The 24,040-nt window shown below is 38.4% G+C and overlaps 1 protein-coding gene across 1 annotated transcript in view; it reads right to left on the reverse strand.

The window, feature by feature from the left end:
* The window catches only part of Adgrv1 (adhesion G protein-coupled receptor V1), a 595,268-nt gene that overhangs the window by 362,044 nt on the left and 209,184 nt on the right, over positions 1-24,040 (reverse strand). Inside the window, exons 72-77 of the mRNA XM_008829347.3 lie at positions 23,253-23,384; positions 20,321-21,408; positions 17,777-17,894; positions 16,333-16,504; positions 9,191-9,433; positions 4,161-4,568 (exon numbers count right to left, since the gene is read on the reverse strand). Coding sequence (XP_008827569.1) covers positions 4,161-4,568; positions 9,191-9,433; positions 16,333-16,504; positions 17,777-17,894; positions 20,321-21,408; positions 23,253-23,384 — 2,161 coding nt within the window. The remainder of the gene's footprint in view (positions 1-4,160; positions 4,569-9,190; positions 9,434-16,332; positions 16,505-17,776; positions 17,895-20,320; positions 21,409-23,252; positions 23,385-24,040) is intronic.

The raw sequence follows: 24,040 nt of genomic DNA on the forward strand, positions 1-24,040 counted from the left end.
GTAAAACACTAAGTGAACCACTGTTAGCATGACCATAAAATCAATCACATGTAGAAATAATTATGGTGTAAGATACCTAATATTAAAAGCATGTGATAAAAACAAATAGTCTGGTTCTAAAAAGCCATTTTATATAAGCAACTAAAAAATCCCAAGTTATCAAAATTCATTTACAAATCAGTAGAAGACCTGAAGTACACATGGGAAAACATGAAGAAGTTGCCAGGATAGAAAACTGAAATGGAAGGCAGCTTTGGAAGTCGGGGAGTCATCTATCAGACTCCAGAAGACAAGCAATATCTATGCCCTTACAGTTTCAGAACACAAAACTAGACCTCCTGACTCAAGTTGTACCAAGCTTTAATAACCCAGAAAATAAACCTGATGAGATTAAAAATTAGAATATCAAATCCAGCAGGGTTTCCGAGTTTAATATTGTTAATAAGGCAACTGATAGTTTTAGAAGTAATCTGGGTTGTTTCCTGCTGGGGAAAACCAGGGGACAGAATATTGTTATGCCAAAGACTGTCTGAATCCACAGATGGATTTTATCCAGAAAATCTTTATAGTATTTTAAAACTGCTATACTTTTTTGGACAAAATTGTTTCATCTCAACAAAAATAAGTAGCTACTTCTAGTGTGAAAAATTTCCAGCTAAGATTTCTTGAGATCTTCAGACAAAGAAGTGTATTTTGTAGGACAGATACATTATCAAAGAACTTAGAACCTGGGGGAAAATAAAACTTGCAAATACCAAATATATTTACTTAAAATATAAGGTTTTATAAAGTTCTGTCCAGTATATGGAAGTTTTAGACTGTCTTTCTGAAGTTGAGGCTAGAGTATATATTAATTTTATATAATATATTTGAATGATTATGGGACAAACTATAGCTGGCTCTATTTGAATTTCATATAACAAACAATAACTTTTTGCTAAAAGGGAATCTCAAGGATTAATGATATATTTACATTTAACATGAGTAGCTTATCTGAAATTCATACTTAACTAAGCACCCTTCATTTTTGTTTGCTAAATGTCACAATCTTATTTACATGTGATTATTTATACTTCAGTGCTTGTTTGATTATTCTTTTATTCTCTTTATATAACTATATATAAATGCTTTAGGCATATAGTCATGAATCACTTTTTGAAAGGGATACATTCTAGGGCTATAGAGATGGCTCAGCAGTAAGAGCACTGGCTGTTCTTGCAGAGGACCTGGGTTCGATTCCCAGTACTCACATAGAAGCTAACAACCATCCACAACTGCAGCTTCAAGGGATCCAATGCTGTCTTCTGTGCTCTGTAGGCACTGCATGATACCAGTGCACTTACACACATGCAGGTAATACACTCATACACATGAAATAAAAATAATTTTAAAAAGGGATACAGTCTGATTTCAGTATCACGTGGACCACACCGGATGCTCACACAAACCTCCACAGTGTAGCCTCTATGCACCAGGCTATGTAATACTGTCCCTTCCAAGCTAAAATCTGCACAGCTTGTTACTGTATTAAATACTGAAGGTGACCACAACACAATGGCATTCATGTATCTAAACACAAAAAAGGTACCGCAAAAATACTAGCCAATAGCATTTTTTTCAGGCTCATTTTGACACTGTGGGACCACTATTTTATAGGCAATTCACTGTGGCTCCTGATTGTATTCAAAGATACACCAGAATTTATTTAACTAAGCCTCACTTTAATGGCTATTTTTTCCAATTTGTTATTATAATAACACTGAAATAAACCTTCCTGTGACACATACATTTACACAAATGTCCCTCCCTCTACCTATTTGTTTGGGGTTTTTTTTTTTTTTTTTTTTTTTTTTTTTTTTTTTTTATTTGAGACAGGGTCTCTCTGTAGCCCCAGGTGGCCTGGAACTCACTATGTAGACCAGGTTAGCCTTGAACTCACAGAGATCCATATGCCTCTGCCTCTGCCTCTGCCTCTGCCTCCCAAGTGCTGGGATTAAAGATGTGCACCACCATGCCCAGCCTATTTGTTATTCTTAAACACTCATTAAGTATTCACCATGAGCAAACTGTTAGAAGTCGTGACTCAAGAATTCTAGAGTTACCCAAAATTTTAACCAGTCCAAGGGAATTGTTTATTTTAGCAAAGCACATCAATAGTCAAAACAAAATAACCATGAAATACTATTGGACTAGGTGACAATTTTAAGTAAGAGTTGAATTACAGGCATGTACCACCAACACTGGCTTAGGTATTGATTCTGTTTTAGACATAGTCTCATCACTACATAGCCTAGGCTAGCTTTGAACTGCTGATCCACCTGCCTCTACTCTACAGTGTTGGATCATGGGCCTATACCACCACACTTGACTTTAATCATTGGTTCTTCAACCAATAGCAAAAGGCTTTAATGTATAACTTATTGAAGAAAAAATATAGCTGAATTTCCTTCTATTTTCTATAAAATATTTGAAATTAAGTTCTCCTTTCTACTCCAAAATGTAGTTAGTGTGCATGCTGTTAAGGTTCAGATAGCCCCACCCCCTCACCAATGGGGTCGCATGGACTTCTCAAGCTCCTGAGAAAAGGGAACCAAGCTGATAAGCACCCTGGTCTTTGAAGTCAAGAGAAGCAGACTTTTCTCCACTGTTAGGCCAACACAGCAGGCTTCCCCTTTGACCTCTAAAGAGGACAAGTTTTAACAGTTCTGCTCTCCCATCAACCCTCCTCCCCACCAACTTTAAAAAAAAAAAAAAAAAACATCTTCCCACCCTCTGCAGGAAGCAGAAGCCTCCCCCTTTAAAAAGACCCATGGTCAAGACCCAGGCAGACATTTTCCCTCCCCAGAAGGGAATTTGTCCCATGTGTTCCTTTGCTAATAAACTCTATTCTGATGGAGTTTTATCTGTGTCCTGGTGCTTTCTCCTGATCAACTGGATTCATCCTATTTTTACCTATCACATGCTTTCTCTATTCTTGTTCAAAATCAGTTTGCTATTGTTCATGCCATTTTATGATTAGAAAATTTAAGTAACACTATTTCTTGACGTGAACTCTATTATTTTTTCTTTGTCTTTTTGAGACAGCGTCTCCCTGTAGCACCAGTTGACCTGAAACTCACTATGTAGACCAGGCTGGCCTTGATCTCACAGAGATCTGCCTGTCTCTGTCTCCCATGTACTGGAATTGAAGAGGTGCACCAACACATCCAGCTTTGAACTCTATCTTTAGATTGCTCGGTACCTGAAACAGTGGCCACTTCTCTGCGCTTTACAAGGGCTTGTCAGCGTCTTCTCACTGTATGCGCTTTATAATTTTCTAGTCTACACTTCAAGCATTGTGTTAAAGAAAAATAATAAGTAAAATAAGTATGATATTCTAAAACCCCACTGCAAACATTTTAAACAATTAAAGATCACTATGTCAGAAACAAAGTACTAGTAAATTCCTATGTATGTACTCAGAACTTTATGCTTGTATGTAAATCTTCTGAATAAATTCCATAGATAAGAAAGCTTAAAATAAGCTATAAAAATCATTTCTTTTAGTAATAATATTTTAGGTATTTTTTGTTTGTAATCTTAAACTCTTATGCTTTTACATAGTTTGCAGAAGTGTAAATAAATAAATGGACTTAAATAAGACCTGACTGGTCAAAGTCGATGCCAAACTGAATGCCTAAAATTATTTGGTCATTCCTTAGCCTTCCTTTTCTGTGAACATTTTTAGGGCCTAGGAAGAGCAAAAAAACAAAGGGTGACTGCTCATGTTTCATATATAAAAAAAACTATGCAGATTATAATCCAGTCCAAGTTTTTTTATGAACTCAAAACACTAACAATCAAACAGCAAAGATACTGGTCTCTGTAGTGTCAGAAAGGGCCTGTACCTTCTAGTATCTGATGCTTTTTCAAACTCTGGCTAGATTATTTCTGCACCAGCCTACTCATTGTTCACTAAATTTAAGAGCAAGGATGTCAAACAGGCCTCAGTCACATACAATCAAAAGTACAGTATCAGATACTAAGAATTCCACTCTTGTGTTCAGAAAAGTTTATCCTAATTTCAGAGTACTTGCCAATACAACGAATGTGGTGCTCATTTTGATTTGACACTATGAAATTTACTATACTAGGTGCTTACATTTGCAAGGACTTCCTACCTTTTCTATTAAGTGCACCACAGCACTGAGTTGTTCATCAGTGTTCTCTGTGGCTACTTTCATGTTGATGTTATGGAGCACTCTGTTGAGAATTTCTTCATCCAGGGGCTGATGCAGTTGATCTGCAAGCCCCCAAATAGCTTGTGAATCTGCATCAGAGACAAGAGTGATGTTGGCAATCCCATATACTTTGTCAATTCTGGCACCACCTTTTGGGTCAAAAAGCACAATCTGAAAACGTTTGGGAAATGGATTTAAAGACCCTGTCTCTGGTGTTAAGATGATGTCCAACACAGCATTTCTCTGGCCAGGTTCAAAGACCAGTGTGCCTTCAGTGCTCACAAAATCCTTTCCAGAAACAGCTGGAGATATGACCGTGCGACCAATTGTTTCAGCACTCCTCAACTCCTAAAAATTAAACAATAACATTCAAGTGAGACTGTCATGCTTTGATCTTAACCAAAACAAATTCTTATTTCTTAAACAAATTCCCCTTCTGTTCAATAAACGGAGAGGCAGTAAGCACAGAGCTACTGAAACATGGGGCTTGTACTTTTTCTAATTACCTTCAATAAGTCACAGAGACGATGAGTTTAGGAAACAGATGCTTTGCAAAGAATGAATCAAGGAAAAGAACTAGAAAAGAAATGGCAGTGTTGCCTCAAAACAATTCTATAATTATGAACACACTAAACATGATGCTTTAGATTCCACATGCTGAAAAATTTAAGTATGGCAGGGGAAGAGGGGCTTACTCATTTACTCTCACCTAAAAATTTAGGGAAGAGGCAGGTAGGAAGGCTGAGGCTCTTAATAAACATCTCTTTTTTTCAAATTATGGTTTTTACAAAGATTTTGGAAAGTCAAGGACAAATACTGACCTAAAGAAAAAACAAAGCAGCGTGCCTTTACTTACTACTGGACTAGTAACTGTGAAAGTCCTCCAACACATGGTATACTGCAGACACAGAATTGAAGAGCAGAATGTCTGCACTCCCAGAACCCGTGATTCTGGCACAGGATACAGACAGTATGAGGTTAAAAAATTTAATGTTGCTACACGGAGTTCTATGAAGGAAAATAAGTAGAGATGCAAGGCAGAAAGGGTACAATTATAGACCATGCTGGCCATGGAAGCTCTGATGTGATGTCTGAACATCCATGAAATAAAGCACATCCAGAGACTTCCATGAAATAAAGCACAGCCCATACAATAAACTCAAAAGAAGGATGTTAGATCTAAGGAGAAATATTCAAGGTGGTAACAATAGCAATAAAAAGGCCCTGCAGTAAGGACCATCTTAGCAGATGGTAGGATGAATCAGAAGGCCAGAATGACTGGAGGGAGGATGCTGGAGGCTGGTAAGAGAGGAGCAAGGGGTCACAGAATGCATGGCCATCATTTTGAAATGTGGAAGAAAAACAGAAGGATTCAAGCAGAAGAGTGACCATTTTTATTCAGTATTGCCATGAACACACTGGAGAAAGTGTATACTAAGCTATAGTGGGGCTAAATGCAGACAGAGGAAGAAGAGACCAGAGATTCTGAGAGTTCGTTCAGTAAATATTGATAGCCTGTTTCAAGGTCACATGAGTAGACAAGGTGCAAATACAGACTAGGAACATACTACAGAGTTAGCAGTATCTTCTGATGAACCCAGTGTAGGATGAGAGGAAAATGAGACCTGAGACAACATCTAACTGCTGGCCTGGATGGATTAGTTACTGCATGGGTGTGGGAAACCAGGGGAGGGAGTTATTCATTACACATATGCAGTCTGACATGTCTCTTAGACATTCTATTGAAGATGCCAACTTAAAACAACCAGATTCACAAGGGAATTCAGGTTGTCTGCTAAGTTAGGATGTACAGATGTGACAGTACCTACAGTGGTCTCTCAAATTCTTTTTGGGTGGAGATCTGTTTAATTGGAGCAAAACTAGAATAAGTGATATTTTAATTATTTCAAGTAATAGTGATGAGGAATTCCTTAACTGTATCGCAAAATTTACAGGTGACAAAATTTGGTATTTGTATACATGGGAATGTATGTTATAGTGATTGGTTTAACTACATTGCTCTACCTAAAATGAAAATCAGTACTATTGGTCCGTAATTATTTTTACATTTTTTCAGCTCTTAGAAAATACAATTGTATGCTTTCATCATCTAATAACCTACCCACAATTCAGAAGGCAAGTAATTCAGAGGCAATGAAGCAATAGCAAAATAAAACACCACCAGAGAAGGGAAACTGTTATTTCTGATTTAAAAGAACATTTTGGGGTTTTGTACATTCACATGGAACATATAAACTGTATAAAAATAAATATCTCATGTACTATCTATTGAATATTTCTATTGAATATTGAATATTGACCTTGCAAAATTCTGATACATGCCAGGGTCAGGATACAAAGTATTTTCTTAAGAACCCTTTCTGGTGACTTCTATAATCACAATCTCTTCACCTGATTCACCCCTCACTCATCTCTCTCAGTCACTAAACTCTTTATTTCCATGTGATTTTAAAATATAAATGGAAATTTCACTCTATCACTTTGGGGTGTTTTTTTTTTCATTTATCATGATTATGTGTTCACACCAGCTGTTATGTGTCTCAGTAGTCTGCTTCTTAACATTACTGAATGGCAGCACACAATTTGTTTAGCAGTTCACCCACTGAGTGAAGGACAGAGTTATCATGAATAAGCTACCATAGACATTCATGTAGAGGGTTATGTATAAGCAAAGAGTTTTCATGTCTGGAATAAATGCCCAGGACTATACTTGCTGGGACTTAAGTAGTTCATGTTTAGTATTTAAGACATGAATAAAACATCTTCCAGTGTGACTATATTGTTTTACATCCCCACCAGCAACAAATAGGTTAGCCTGACTTTGAATCCTTGCCAGGATCTGGTATTGTTCTCTCACAGCCATTCTGGAAGATGTCTGATGAAATCAGCATGGTTTCACTTGGCAGGCTGCACATCTTTTTATGTGGACATCTTCTCTGGTGAAATGTCTCTATTTGTCCACTTTTACTTACCATATTCTTTTGTCATTCCCTTTGAATTCAGAGAACACTCTTCAGGCATTCTTTCACTTTAAATATGTGGACAAGAAATTAGTTTTCCTGCTCTAAGAATGCCTTCATTACTTTCTTTTTTTTTTTTTTTTTTTTTTTTTTTTTTTTTTTAAAAAAAAAAAAAAAAAAAAGAGGACGATAAATCTTTCACTGTGATATATCAAAATAATCACAGAGATCCGCCTGCCTCTTCCACATTTCAAAATGATGGCCATGCATTCTATGACCCCTTGCTCCTCTCTTACCAGCCTCCAGCATCCTCCCTCCAGTCATTCTGGCCTTCTGATTCATCCTACCATCTGCTAAGATGGTCCTTACTGCAGGGCCTTTTTATTGCTATTGTTACCACCTTGAATATTTCTCCTTAGATCTAACATCCTTCTTTTGAGTTTATTGTATGGGCTGTGCTTTATTTCATGGAAGTCTCTGGATGTGCTTTATTTCATGGATGTTCAGACATCACATCAGAGCTTCCATGGCCAGCATGGTCTATAATTGTACCCTTTCTGCCTTGCATCTCTACTTATTTTCCTTCATAGAACTCCGTGTAGCAACATTAAATTTTTTAACCTCATACTGTCTGTATCCTGTGCCAGAATCACGGGTTCTGGGAGTGCAGACATTCTGCTCTTCAATTCTGTGTCTGCAGTATACCATGTGTTGGAGGACTTTCACAGTTACTAGTCCAGTAGTAAGTAAAGGCACGCTGCTTTGTTTTTTCTTTAGGTCAGTATTTGTCCTTGACTTTCCAAAATCTTTGTAAAAACCATAATTTGGAAAAAAAAAAAAGATGTTTATTAAGAGCCTGATACGGTAACACATTTCCATATTCAAGTGTAAACAAGGTCCAGGGCAGCTTCCTACCCACAGCTCTAGGTCTGTCCTCCCATCCCTGCTTGACTCCAGCACACTGGCCACCACTGCTTTATTTTATGAATCAAACAGTGTGCCTGTGTGAGCCATTTGGAAGTGACACAGCTGAGCATGTACTACATAAAACTTTCAGTAAAACCTTGGGACCTAAAGTCACCAGATTTGGAGTCTTAAAACAGGGTAAATGACAACACTGTCCAGAATTTTAGTTTCCACTTTGAGGATTTCCTAGAACTACAGGAGTGAAAGAGAAAAAAAAAAAAAAAAAAAAAAAAAAAAAAAAAAAAAAAAGGATGAAATAAAGAAAGAAAGAGTGTACCTCTTTTAGAATTTCTAAAAAAAAAAAGAGAGAAAAAAAAAAAAAAAAAAAAAAAAAAAAAAAAAAAAAAAGGTCTAAAGTGGGCATGCCACAGTAATACTTCAAGAAGAATTAATAACAACAGTTTTTTTGTTTTACTATATTAGAATTTTGCTGAAAAAACAAAGTAAAAAAATAACGCTGAAAATGGTAGGTAGAATATAGTCACTTAGTGTTGGTTAGCGTTGCTCTTCTGAGCCTCAAGATGTCCACCTAGCTCCCTGTATTTTACTGGACATCACTTAACAGGATGGATGGGCAGTGAATGAGGTCTTCTAAACCCAAGGATTTGTAAACAACCCAAGGTCAGTCAGTATTTGAGATTCTGAAGGAAGAAATTTTCAACTAGTTCAAATACAAACCATAGAAAACCCTTTACTTTTGCTTTAAGTATTAGCTACACCCTGAAGAAGGATGGGGTTAGGTCTCTAGGGGTTTGATGGAGCAGCCTTGCACGTGATATACTTTGCATTGTACAATCAACTCTGCTAAAACAAAGGAAGGAAAATAAGAGAACCTGGAATTGTACAACATGATCTGTTACTGATGAGAGAGAAGCTGACCTGCTACAAGGGGTAAAACAATGTTATAAATTAAATTCCAGTTATGATGGTGCCTTCAGAAAATACTGTTTAGATTACTATTTCATTGCAATCCCTACAGCTCAAGGAAGTCTGAACATGTATGACTATACTTTTCATGCTTACCTGGGTACTATAGTTAACAGACATCATCAGTCTTGTCCCAGACTCTCTGGCCACTTGCAGACTGATCAACGTGGCCTTCTTATGAGCCACGGCCAGCCGAGAGCCCACAGAAAAGAATAGGAGACTCTGAGGTTCATTATTCTTGAAAACTTCAACTCGAGCAAATCTGGCACTGTTGTTGATAGCTGCTCCAGCAGAGACTTCATATAGTTCCACAAAAAACTGCATTTCAACTTGCGGGGACTGACAGTGAGAAAAAGAGAGAACTTTAACTGTTACTAATATATGCCTCTTGTCAGACAGTTCTAATGCTAAGAAATGCTATAATTCATCTATATGATTATAGAAATGAATACATACCTAGGAACACATGCTATATAATTACAGAATTAATATTTTGAATTACTATGATATTTATTACCCTTTTCCCTAGTCTTTCTCTAAAAATATGTTTTCTTGTAGTGAGCTCCTTATTGGAAGATAAAAGTCCAAAGATAATCTACAAATACTCAAAAAGCAAATGGATGAATAAAATGTGTTCACACAGCAAAACAGTTTAAAATGGCTAAAACCAGGGGAAGCAATATACTAGTTGAATACTTTTCGGCATACGCAGCTCTCAAAACACGGTGTAACAAGTGATAGCAACAAATTTCAAAAAGATGTGGTCAACAGGTATTTACATTCAGCCTTTACATAATGATTCAAAAGACAAAACATCACATGTGACAGCAGTTGGCTCAATGCAGGTCAGCTGGAAACCAGAGCAGATTGTTGAGGTAACACTAGGGGTTACAAGAATAAAAGGGGGTTCAACTTTGTAAGATTAGTCTGTTTTCAAACAGCATGTCATATAGTTCAGCTGACCTTGAACTCCCTATGTACCCCAGGATAACCTTGAACTCCTGATCTACCTACCAAGTGCTAAGATTACAGGTATGCACCATAACTCCCAGTTTAAGGCTGGGGTCAAGCTCAGGGCTTTGTTTATGGTAAGCAAGCACTTGACCAACTGAGCTACAACCTCAGCCTGAGATTTTCTTTTTTAAAGTTTTAAAGAAATATTAGTGAATATTGGTAATAGTTTATTGTGTAATTTCACACAATTTCCAATTTTTCAAAAAAAAAACACTGTACCAAATATTCTGCTTAAGATAGTCTGTTCATGTGGTATCCTTGTTCTTTCTCAACAAACTGAAATCATTCATTTTCTAGAGCCTGAATTAATTTTTACAACACAGTGTCAATCACCTATTTTACAAATAATTTACTCTTAACAAAGTAAAATCTACAATTCTTAGCAGTGTTGTTAGCATCCTGGCATATCCTAACAAAACCAAGCTGATGTGTTTTCAACTGCACATGTCATTGTCTACTGGAAGACAAGGCAAATTTTTATCTGTCAGCAAGAGCCTTCTCCATCATTTGTTTTGTGATCATTTCAATGATAATTATTATGTGATGAAACAATACAGCAAACCCTTCCACATTATCCAAAAGAGTTCTACCTTAGTCATACAGTAAATGCTCTTCATCTCCTTCTCAGTGTCTGAAGAACTGTGTTTAGCCATCCTATGGCACAGAGCATTCTTCACTTCTGCTGATCCATTGTCAGTAAATATTGAAATGTGGAAATAACTGTACTCTTTCTACTTTGAGAAACGATATCTGGCAAATACAATGAATCAAGGCAGTAGGAAAAGTATGGGTAACTGCATTCAAGAGCTATTATTCCCTAATGGCCAAGTGAGTTCAAATTCACAATAGTCTCCTTTAACTGAAGATTTCAGTATATGAAATTCCAATAGACACTCTTCTCTTTGTTTTCCACTAAAATATTCCTTTTCATTGTGATGATGATTAGAACATTACTTACAACCACTTACAGTCAAAAGAATATGTTGTAATCTAAGAACCATCTAAAAATTGAATAGTGTACAGATGGGTGCCTACATATAATTAGACTTTGAGACAAAAGGACTCTTTCAGTCGGACAAAGAAATACTCTATTCAAACAATATTTCTGAAGTCCAATGTGAAACAAAGACTCAAATATCATATCCGAACCTCTCCAGGCTCCTAAACATAATTGGAGACCTCACATGAACCCGTTCCACATGGAACTGCCACCAGGTCCCTTTCCTGCTTAAGATACTTCAGGCTGATCTTTTGCCCTAACTAGTATAAAATTATTCTCCCTGAACTGAAGAAACAGAAGAGTAAGAAGGAAACAATAGTTTTCTAAAAGAAGTATGTAACCAATGTCTAAATACTGCACTTAGTTTAAACATTTAGTGAGTTAAAAGCATGTCTCCTGTCTTCGTTTCTTTTCTCATTGCTGTAATAAAATCCTGACAAAAGCAAGGTAAGGGAGAAAGGGCTTGTTTGGGTCACAGATCCAGGTTACTGGCCATCACTGTAAGGAAGTCAAAGTGACAGGAACCTGAACCAGCTGCTCACATCGCAGCCGTGGTCAAGAGCAGGGAGCAATGAATTCATGCATGCACACAGTGCTTAGTTCATTCTCTTCTTTCCATCCAGTCTAGGGTCCAGTCCATAAAATGGTGCTATTCACATTTAGAGTGGGTTTTTCCCACCCCAGTTAACCGATTAAGAAAATTCTTTACTGGTATGGCCTTAAGCCAACTTCATTGAGACTCTCTTCCAAGGAGATTCTACCTGTGTCAAGTTTAACAATCAAAACTAACCACAATACTTCCCAAGTTAATTACATATATTGAGACAAGGTCTTGCTATATAGTCCTGGCTAGCCTGGAATTCACTATATAGACCAGGCTGGCCTCAAACTCACCAAGATCCACCTGCCTTTGCCTCCTGAGTGTGGCTAATATGAGAGTGTGTCACCGTGCCTGACTTATTTTTATAAATGTTGCTAATATAGAACCCAAAGATAAATCATCAGGGAAAGGGCAAGAGGACAGAAATTTAAAAGATGGGTTCTAACCTGTCCAAGTAATTGATTGAGCAAGGTATTTAAATTCTCCATAACTTCAAAACGAAAGCACTGAGTAGCCTGCAGAGGACAACTGGAGAAAAGATAGAGTAAAAAGTCTTAAAGTTGAAGATCAAGAAACTGGACTAAGGTATACACCACTTAAATCTATGTATCTCTCTGTATAGATGGATTTGCTTGTGTGTGATGTGTGTAAACATCACCAGTGTTCTTGTAACTACTTCAGGAGCCTGAATTCCCTCAGGCTCCACTCCCATCCCTTCTGAGAAATAACACTATCAATCATCTCATGAGGTCAGTTCCTTGCCAAGAACTTTGCTAATAACCTTCATTCATTATCGTATTTAATCTACTGAATAGCTCTTCTATTATCCCTTTTAAAGTTGGGAGGCTTGAGGAAGGCTAAAGAATTTGTCCAACATTACCTAATGAATGAGTAAAAGAGCTAAGATTTGAACCAAGGACTTGGCATCAGAGTTAAAAGCCTTAACTACCATATGGACTTCTAGAACAAGCTCTGTGTAATTCAAATCATTTCTTTGGCAAAAAAATTAAAGATAGTTCTTAGGTCAAAAGGTTAGGAATAACTTTTGTTCGGCTGACATCCACGTCGCCTCGCAGCTGCAAAATATGGATGCAGAATTTGCCTTGTATTGCAAGCTCTTAGATTTTATTTGAGAAATAGAAATTTGAATTTGCTGAGACATAAATCCACCTTAATAAAATATAATTTGTTTAAAATGTATATTAGAAGCTTATCATGCTTTAATATTCTTTTTTTTTATTTTCTTAAGAACATAATCATATCCACCTCCTTTATTTTTAAGACAGGGTAGCTTATGGTAGCCCAGGGATGTGGCTATGTAGCTCAGGCTGACCTCCAACTTGTGTTCTTCCCGCCTCAGACTCCAGAGCAATGGAGTTAGAGGCCTGTGTCTCCATACCCAGCTCCTCCTTCTGTTTTTAATAACTTATTTAAAAAGTTATTTATTTAGTGCATATGAGTGTTTTGCCTGCATGGATAGAAGTGCACCAGTGTTGTGCAATACCAGTGGAATCCAGAAAAGAGCATCGGGTCCCCTGGAACTGGAGTTACAGATGGTTGTTAACGCCATGTGGGTGCTAGGACTTGAACCCGGGTCCTCTTGAAGAATAGGCGGTGCTCCTAACCACTGAGCCATCTCTCCAGCCCCAAGCCATCTCTTAACCCACCAGCACTCTAACTTTCCTATCTTCTTTCCTTCCAGTTTGTGGTATGGGTGAAGCCACAGATTTTGAAGGAATGCTTAAGATTTGAGTGTTTTCAAGTAGAACAGCATGATCTAACATTTTGAATACTGAAGTTTCAGCTTCTCATTGTTAATGTGGCAAAAACTGTTAGCAGCTGATTAAATTCTAGATTTTAAAAAGCAATATACGGGGGTAGAGAGATGGCTGAGCAGTTAAGAGCACCAACTGTTCTTGCAGAAGAGAGGGATTCGATACCCAGCACTCACACAGTGGCTAGCAGTCTGTAACTCCTGTTCCAGGGGATCTGATGCCCTCTTCTGACCTCCAAGGGCATTGCATGACCTCAGTGCACTTACATGAGGCAATACACTTGTACACATAAAACTAAATTTTTTTGTTTAAGCAATATACTTTGTAAGCTCTACCACAAGCCGGACGCTGCAGTAGCGGGACGTTTGTTCACAACCACTTGTTGCTCACAGCTCTAGCTCATAAATGTCAACCTCTAAAATGCTTCCTTATCAAAGATATTCAGTCCTTGGACAGTTGTTGATTGAATATCTTAGATTAAGAGCAATCGGATGACTCTGAAGATACGAAATTGCTATCAAGCAAATATGCCTTCCAAGTAATAATGAAAAGACAAATGAATCCCTTCATCAGATAGCTCTTGGCCACAAGATAACAACTCGAGCAATGACAAGAAATAACTTTTAATAAATAGTTAAAATTAGCAAAGTATGAAACTACAGTGATACCACAATAATGAAGTACAAAACCAGTCCTGGGGGCTGTCAAGAAGGCTCAGTGGGTGAAGGAGTAAGGCAATCAAGCCCAGCAACCTGGAGGGAAATAACTCCACAGTTGTCCTCTGATCTCAACATCAGCACTGTAGCTCTGCATGCTCACACACACGTCATTCAGTTATACATTAGTAATAACAATGATAACAGGTTAGAAATTAAAATAGTTGTAGCCATTAATGTGTATTTAATATCTTACTAATTTATAATAAGCTAAATTTTAATGTGTAGTAGGGTGTTAAATATCAAAATATTTAGAAAAGAGTCATCATTTTTCTTTCTGCATTTAAACAGGAAGAAGTTAATCTGGAGAAGTGGGTAGAAAAGAATTAGTTCTAGGAAGAGCAAAACTTGTACCAAGAATAGGAGTGACTAACGCCTGTGAAACACAAACGAACGAGGCAGAAATAAGGCCAGCGGTGTCTTTCCCAACATGACGGCACAAATGACGCAGCCTGTGTGTCATGCCACCGCCACCCTCACTGGCCTCCTAGATATAATGAAACAATAATAAAGCAGGCACATGTCCACATTAGTCCCACCAAGACTATCACTTAGCTGGTGTTCTAGTTTGCTTCTTCATTGCTGTGACAAAATACTCTGACCAATACCAACTTGGAGAGGAAAGGGTTTATTATATCTTACATCTCCCAGGTCACAGTTCATCAGGGAGCCCAAGGTAAGAATTCAGGGCAGAAACCTGGAGGCAGAAGCTAGAGCACAGGCCATGGAGGAATGCTGCTTACTGGCTTGCTCCCCTGACCGCCCCCCGCCCCCCGCCCCCCAGCCTGCTTTCTTATGCAGCACAGGCTCGCCTGCCCAGGGATGGCACCACTCACAGTAGGCTGGAGCCTCCCACATCACTCAACAGTCAAGAAGATGCCCCACAGACATGGCCATAGGCCAGACCAATGAAGAAAATTCCCCAGTTGAGGCTCCCTCAACCTAGGTGTGTCAAGTTGACATTAAAGCTATCCAGCACAGCTGGTACTGAAATTTTTAAAGAATAAATCATTCTGGGGAAAACACAGAGTACTGAGAAAAATCATCCTGAAACACAACAATTGATAAAAACATATTCATGCAACAAGTGAAGTCATAAATGGGACATAAATCACATGACTAGCACTTCTCATGCAAAATGGCTTGGGGCACGAACCAGGTCTCAACCCAACAAAAGCAAAGTCAAGGTAATCTAGGACACAGAAACTTCAATGATCAGAGACAATAGTCTTTCTCAGTTTCAGAACAAAAATCCCACAAAATATGTATTAGTGTACCCTTAGAAGATATTGGTGTAACTGTTACAATAATTCTCAAAAGGTTAAAAAAAAAACAGAACAAAAGGAAAAATTGTTTAATTAAGTCTAACCTACAGTGTATTTTTTTTTTTAGAAAGGCTTGGCATAGTAACTGTTTAAATGTATTTGTGCACACCTTCTCTGCAGCTTGAAGTGTGTAGTTCATACGAGAAAGCTGTTATACTTCTGAACACTATATAATATGGTGGACAATGTTTGTGTTAAATATTTGGAAATGAGCAGCAAAAAACACAATACTGCTGAGTGCACCTCAGATATGAAATATCACAGAATAGTTGCTAGGCAAAAAAGCTACACACGATTTGAATAATGCAGAGTGCCTTGGTGTAGGAGCAAAATCTACCTCCCAGGGCCATGTAGAACATGAACAAATGGACATTTACCCGAGGACGGACCAAGAAGAACTATTGTGCCTCTTTTGGAGACCAAAACTGTACTGCCCAAGAATATACGAAAAGAGAACAAAGATCTTTCATGCATAAATAAAATAATTTATGAATATGGTAAGAACAAAACAGTCAACATTCAGAGTAATGAGAGATATGAATCTGGCTAACAGTGACCCAAGAGGTTTTTCACACAATAAGTAGCTGAGCCAAGGGTACCCTTGAAAATGGCAACAGACAAGGAGAAAACAAGCTCATGTACAAAAATTCATGACACAATAAATGTTACATTTAAAGTCACTGGTCCAATTTTGAGATTATGGCTAGGCATAATCTCCCCATAAACAATGTGTAAATTTCAATTAAAAAAGGCTTAATTCAAAGAAATGTGGATAAGCTGACAGCACTGGGCCTCATCATTTCTTACCTTCTCTGGATTGAGCTCCAGGGTGATAAAGCACCGTGTTTGACCCACTGCACAGGTTGTGATCCCTGACACCGACCGAAGTTCATCAGTTAGGTTCACCCCATCTTTCTGGAGAACAGTGGCTGTTTGGTTAAGTGTGACTCGCCAGGAAACCCGGACTTCTTCAAAGACCCTGAGCACGAAACAAACCCATATGATGCAGGGACTATGTGACACAGTGCCAGGCGTGTGCCTTCACCGTGCTAACTGTCCCTCCTCATCCACAGGGCGGCACTTACTGTATGTCTGACTGCTGAAGCGAGAAGCCCTTCTCATAACAGGTCAGAAAATTAAGACTCAGAGTCAACACAGTGTTCTCTGACCACATGCTATTCAGTAATGAATTGACCTTTGGGAAACTATTCTATACCAGGAATGTGAAAATAAACATTTTTCATTCTCACAATAAACCATACGTGTGCAAATAAAATAAAAAGTACAGAGAGCCTCTGATCCCAAGAAAATGCTTCTCATTTGTCTTTTAACAAGAATTTCTCTAGAGGAAGACTATCACTCAAGTCAGTTATAACTGTAACAATTAAAGGCAAAATATGTCCTACATTTTCACAGAATAGGCCCCCAATGGAAATTTTAATATGTACTCATGTGCATTTCTATACTAGGTATAGAAATGTTACAAGCTTCCAAATATTCACTGGTATCTCTTTGGCTACAGGGAAAAATTTTGGTACTCCAAGTCTCCTGAGAGTTCAATGGTTACAAACACAGAGTCATCACAAAGTGCTAAATATGGTGAAGTGGTGTCATCTGACATTTATATTTATGGTACCATAAAAAGTGAAAAACATTCTAGGCAGGCCTACATTATGATATGCTGAGTCTAGATCAAGAACGACAGCATCTCATGGCTGGTGAGGTGACCCAGCAGGTAAAATCACCTCCTTTGCTACCTTGACCATCAGTGCTCAATTCCTGGACTCCATGGTAGAAGAAGAGAAAGGACTCCTCAAAGATGGCCTCTAAACCCTTCACACAAACACCACAGAAATGGCACACCCATACTGACATATACACACAATAACAATAAATAAAATACTACAAATTAAAAGAATGAGTTTCTTAATACTGAAACACTAGCTTCCACATTATCTTCTATCAACATTTATCCTACCTTCATCATTTTGTATGAACCCTAATTCACTTTGTACAGAATTCCAGTAGATGTTCCATACACACATACACACACACACACACACACACACTTATGAACACACATATGTAATCACACATGTGCATGGAAATAAACATATGCATGCATGCATGCATAACACACACCCACACGAGCACAAGCATATACATGCATGTACACCCAATCCTGTATGAACACACGTGCACGTGTGTGCACATATATGCACATGTGTGTGCACAAACAGCATGCACACACCTGTTTGGCTGTCTTGTGACAACCAGACGCTGTCCACTGGGATCACCTCCTTCCCTCAGTTCCAGGCCTTGTTGAGACTCCTCACTGAAGCCCATGATGCCATTGTGAAGGTCACTCTCTGGAAGGGAAAACAGAGGGCATAATACATTTAAGAATTTACAAACTCTATTAAGAAAGCTTAAGCGAGAAACTGAAAGTGGGAGGTGAGAGCTACAATTTTGAATGTTTTTTCCTAAAAATATCCCAAATTATAACTTCAAAGTAACTCTGAGAATAGAGGAGCAGAAGAAAGAAAACTGGACACCCTAGCCTGCCTGAGGCATGCCTATTTCTCTGACCAGACCTTACAGCACATTTAACAGTTGTTCACGCTTTATGTACCCACCTACCTGTTCAAAGTCTGTGCACTGTCACGGAATGGAAGTTCCACCAAAGCAACAACTGCTTCATTCACTGCTGTATTTCCAGCATGAGGAGAATGCCAGCTTGTGGCAAGTGTTTAATAAATAAATATTTATCAAGTAAAAGACCTTATTTACGTAATTCGCCTTCCTTTAAGTGGATTGACAATTTTTGTCACACAATCACACGTTTGCCTCAGAACAAAAGTAAATGACTAAGCAAATCCTGGTGTCTCTGAGTGCTAAAAGCTCACTGGAGTAACACGTGCAGGTGTAGAACCATCACACTAAAAAATGTTTGAACCGAATCAAACCTGAGACCTCCCACTGACACAGTCACTGCACTTCCAGGCCAGCACATCAGTGAAGTCGGGTTAGACAAATACCAAACTAGTGTACAGTTTCATCTGTTTTCTCTTTGCCATTGGTCCAGTTTTTCAAAGTGATCCTAGAAAGGATGATCCTAAAGAAATGCTAAACAAGCAAAAAACTCCACCCAAAACAAACAAAAAAAATGGTATCTATCAACCAGAAACCTGACTTCTGCCATTCCAAGAAGACAGAACCTCTAGACTAGGTCAGGATAATGAAATGGAAAAGCAATACAACTGTCCTGCCTTGGAGAGATAGTAGTCACCAGCCCCTGGCCTGTCCCTGAAGTGATAGTAAAGGCTCCATGCAGGCCCCATGGATCATGGCCATTCATGAGATGGGCTACATCTGTTCTGGTGCCCCCTATGTTTAGTCTCAGCCTGACTGCCGATCTTCATTCTCACCAATTAAACAGTATAATCTCTTCTTAGGCACCAGCCACTAAGGCAATGTAACCAGCTTGCAGAACTGAATTCAAACTTAGAATGCCCCTAATAAATTGTTGGAATAGGAATAATTGATATTAATTCTAATTGGTTTTATTTTCAGAGTGACATAAATAGGAGAAACAGAGTATGAAAGGAAGTTATTATAAAGTTATGACTGAATTATAACTGAATGACTGAAACAAAGTAAGTTCTAGGAAGCACCATGCTCTAAAGTGTGTTTGAGATCGACTGCACAGCACATGAGCAGTTAATAGTGCAGTAGTGTACATTTCAAGATCACCAAGATCACATTTCAAATGTTCTTACCACAAAATATGCTGAGGATTTGGGATGATGGATGTGTTATGAGCTTGATTTAATTGCTTAACAATTTACTCATAAATCATACCCTATATATAAACAAACAACATGTAGTAAAAATAAAATATAATCATGAAGTGGCCTTGTTACTACCTTAATTAGTTATTGACAAGATCACCTATTCTATCTAATGAAATATACTATAATTTCAGAAGTAAACTGAAAATTATTATCAAATGAAGACGAGAAACTTCTAAAAATAATTAAGAGTTTTAAGATGTTGTAATATGCATATAAGATATATACACACATGAGGCAATAACACAATAATTCTATCAATTACACTGGATCAAAAATAGAAAAAACCTTAAACTACTGTAATATTTATTATAGGGTTTGTGTGTTTCATATGCATTATATATATCTATATATAAATACAAAAAGAACAATGATTATATCAGTGTGTTGGGTCAAAACAAAAAAGATACTACTTTTAATCTACTCCATGAGAATTTCTTGATGATGATGATGTCTTAAGATCTCAAAACAAATAGGCAACTATATGTTTCAATATAAAGAACATTTTTCTAGAAGAACAGATTTTTCTCCATATTGTGAAATCATAGATTTGGAGATCATATACCTAAAAGCACCTGCAATTTTTAAATTGCAGCATGGCACCAAAACTCAACAACATGAACTCATATTATGGTTCCTAACTTTGGGAAGACTTTTTTTCTTTTTCTTTTTCAAGACAGAGTCTCACAATATAGCCCTAGCTGGCCTGGAACTCACCACACAGACCAGGCTGGCCTTGAACTCACAGAGATTCACCTGCCTCTGCCCTCTGAGTTAAAGGCATGCACTACCATGTCCAGCCTGAGAATAAAATTTTTAATAAATTATTACAAGTGGCTCACATAATTGGCTTTCTTAAGTTAAAGTCCAGACAGGCTGATCTTATTAAAAATTCCATACTGCAACAGTTCATAAATTCATCTCCATCATGGCATCACCATTACCTGTAATAACAACAACAGCAAAGGCTGAAAACCCAGTGTCATCCTTTCCCTTCACAATCTGTGCTCCCCCTCGAGGGTCTGTGAGAAACACATAGAAGAATTCCTGCCCCTCAGGTTCATCATCATCCAAAATCCGAACTGATACTTTAAGCTCTCTTTCTCCATCTGGGAATGTAAGGATAAGTGTTTGTTCTTCAAAGTCCTCTTCTTCAACTGCCCATGTTAGATTGGAGACTCCATAGACATCCTGAAAGGGCCACACACTGGGTTCTTTCCGAGCACATCTTCCACCAAAAGTCTTAACCGTCACACTGACATTGCCTATGTACCCACTGGTCCTTTGAATAAGAAATTCTGCAGTACTGAATGTGCTGTTCTTCGTGTCCTCTGCCACATAAACAATGGGGGGCCCGAGACTGAGCATTCCATACATCAGGACATGGGCAGTTCCGGTGGCCACATCAGGCTTCTCATACGTGGCAGATGTACTGTGAAGAGTGACCAGTTTCTCAGGTGTGACAGATACACCTGTTGTCTCAGTATCAATGGCAAACAGCTCAGTGGTGAATGGAATGGCAGTTATTTTGCTGGTGTTAGGATGCATGGTGGAGCCAGTTTCTACAGCAAAGAGAGTGCTGTCAACTGCCATAGTCACCGTTGTCGTAGGTACAATGTCATCATTGTCCAGTATGGTGACCACTGTAACACTGAGATCTGGATTTAGGCGGGGTCTCCAACTCACATCCCCCTTTTGTAGTCCCCTAGTTTCTACCGAAGTAAGATTAATGTAAAAAGTTTCCTCTGTCTCGGGAAGCTGATCATTAATAATGGTTACCTCAAAATCAACCTCAGCTTGGAATCTTTGAAAAAACAGTTCCCCATTCTGAATAGGCTCAAAGTCTTCCAGTGGCCTGGCACTCCCTGCAGCCGTCTCATAAGACACTTTGATAAGATCGCTGTGGAACCCAAACAGTCTCTGTACTTGTACTCTGATCGTCCGTGTATCCTCTGACACTGTGATATTTCTTGAACTAGGGGAAAACTGGAAGACTCCCATGGGTTCAATTTCAGCAGTAGTGAAACCTGATCTGGAAAAAAAAAAAATTAAGCCATGAGAACTGATGTCAACAAAGCAATACAACTGTAGAGTTCTTCTTTTCAATATCTAAATGCTGCTCATAAAAGAAGTATCTTCAAAATAACATGTTCTCCCAAATCCTGTAAAATCTTATTTACATCAGTAAGAAAACAAGAAATGGACAAGCAGGCACCAGAGTAGCTGGGACAGGACCTAGCGCAGCTTAGGGAAGAGCTCACAGGTCTATGCTCTGACGCCTGTCACATCAAAGCAGCCGTCTGAGGATCTGAACTCCAGGTTCTCTCTATTGTCAGAACAAAAGGACCCAAACCTCTAAGATGCTCTGAATATCAGTGATCTCTCATATCTATGAAGCAGAATTAGTCTCTGATACTGGAAGCAAATTTCCTGCTTCTTCTACTTCTCAGTTGCATTTTCTTTCACAAATACAATTAAAACTTCATATGTGAGTTGGAGGAAACATCAGTGGCTGAATAATTGATCCTTAACCCTTTCTTATATGTTTTTATTGGGACAAGATATGTCAGAAGTTACATTTAGTAGTACACTAACCTAATTCTGACCACAGACGCATTTTTCTTTGGGTTCAGTTTACATAGAGAATTTAAATATAAATGTTTACTATATAAATTTATAAATCATATAAATTTAAGTGATTTTTATGGAGGACATTTCAGGTTCATCACTCTCTAATGCAAAGCACATAAAATAGCAGTTGAGTTCAGACAGTGGCCAGAGAGCCTCAGATCAAGTCACAGCAACACTAATTAGGAGTGTGATGCTGAGTTCATTACATAATCTACCTATAAGTTCATTTCTTCATCTATAAAACAGGACAAATCATACCAAGTGCCTTTTACAGTTAGTAATGAGGAAAGGTGGGAGCGAGCCTTACAGCACTGTTTGGTTTAAGGTAAACACCATAAAGTTTTATTTCTTAATGTTATTGTTAAAAATACTTAGATTTATCACCCTGAAATATGCTATTCAGACAAATATTACTTTAAATAACATATGCATAGTAAAGCCATATTTGATTCCATGGATAGTCATTCTCCACCCAAACACGCATATAAATGTATTTGAATGCACACTAGTCCTTTGATGGCTCTCTCAGGCCTGCTCTGTTGCTTTAGTGACGCCCATTTCAAGTAACAGAAAAAAAAAACTGCTTTTGGCTGCAACACATTTATCTGAAAGTGTGCTGGGTTCCATATAAATAGTCATTATAGATGATTAATAAATTTAAATAAAAATAAATAGAAAAGAGTCACTGGTTTTACAAGTCAAATAACACCATTTCCTTATTGTGATTCTTCATGTTTATTCCTTTTTTTTTTTTTCCCCAAACATGGTCTCACTCTCTAGCCCTGGCTGGCCTGGAACTTGCTATGTAGACCAGGCTGACCTTGAACTCACAGAGATCTATCTTCTCTGCCTCCCAAGTGCTGGGATCTAAAGAGTGTACCAGCATGCCCAGTTTTTAAATTTATTCAACTTAGTAACTTAGAAAAATCAAGTGTTTTCAGCTTTTTCTCAGAAAACAGCTCTCTTTAAAATCTAGGGAGTGGGCCATTAAGGATTCTATGAGCCCAGGCCTCCATTCTGAAGCTAGAAGTCATGGTGAGCTCTCTGCAAGGCCGGAGGGGGTGGGGACCACTACTGAAAATGCTCTCCCTCTCCCTGCCTCTGGCAGACAAGACACAAGCTGTTCCATGCCAAATCTGTTTGCATCTGCTTCAAGAGCAGCGATCCTCCCAGTGCGGTATTCTGGTTTGGCATTCCAAATAATTCCTTGGAGAGCGTCCTGGATGAAAATGAGGCTGGCTGTACCTGAGTTGAGCTCCGCCTGGAGCACTGCTCCTCACGCTTGACAGGTGAAGGACAAAGGCCTCTGGCCGACCAGGGATGGGAAATGTCCACAGCAAAACTCCCTTCCTCTGTTCACCATGTGAAAAGAACAGCCTTCCTGGAAGGAAAGGAACAAGGAAAGGAGCTAGGAATTCTTGTTTCTTAAACTGGAACTGACTCTAAAACGTGCTGAAATGCTCTTCAAAATCTGATTGGGGTCCAAAAGGATAAGATACTTAATTAACAGGGAGAGAAGGGAACACCTTTATAGAAATCTTCTGAGACCACGCAAGCTTTGGTTTTAGTCCCTGTTTACTTGGCTCTTCCTGCCCTCCTGCCTCTCCCCCTCCCCTTCCTCACTCCTCCTTCTTTTTCTTCAGTTACCAAAGTCAGAACAGTGCTAGGCAAGCTTTCATGTAAATTTGGTGTTTAGCTGTGGTTTCAAATCTAGCTCCAACACATCCTTCCAGGATTAAAGAGGCCAGGGGAATAAACAACAGACCTGCCTTCACAGCTGAGATCACACAAAGACTGACACGAAGATTCCCTGGATCCCTGGGTCCTATGCTGTGCTTTTTTGTAGTTTGTGTTTATTGAATTTTGTTGTATTTCATACAGACTATCTCAAAAAAATCTAGCTCCAGCATTTTAAAAAATATTTTTATTTTATTATTTTTATTTATGTGTATGCGTGTACTGCCTGCATGTTCGTAAGTGCCCCCGTGTCGTGCAATGCCCGTGGAGGACAGAAGAGGCTGTCAGATCCCCTG

This window comes from Nannospalax galili, unplaced genomic scaffold (genome assembly GCF_000622305.1).
Source record: "Nannospalax galili isolate Female #2095 unplaced genomic scaffold, S.galili_v1.0 scaffold173, whole genome shotgun sequence".
Taxonomy (NCBI): Eukaryota; Metazoa; Chordata; class Mammalia; order Rodentia; family Spalacidae; genus Nannospalax; species Nannospalax galili.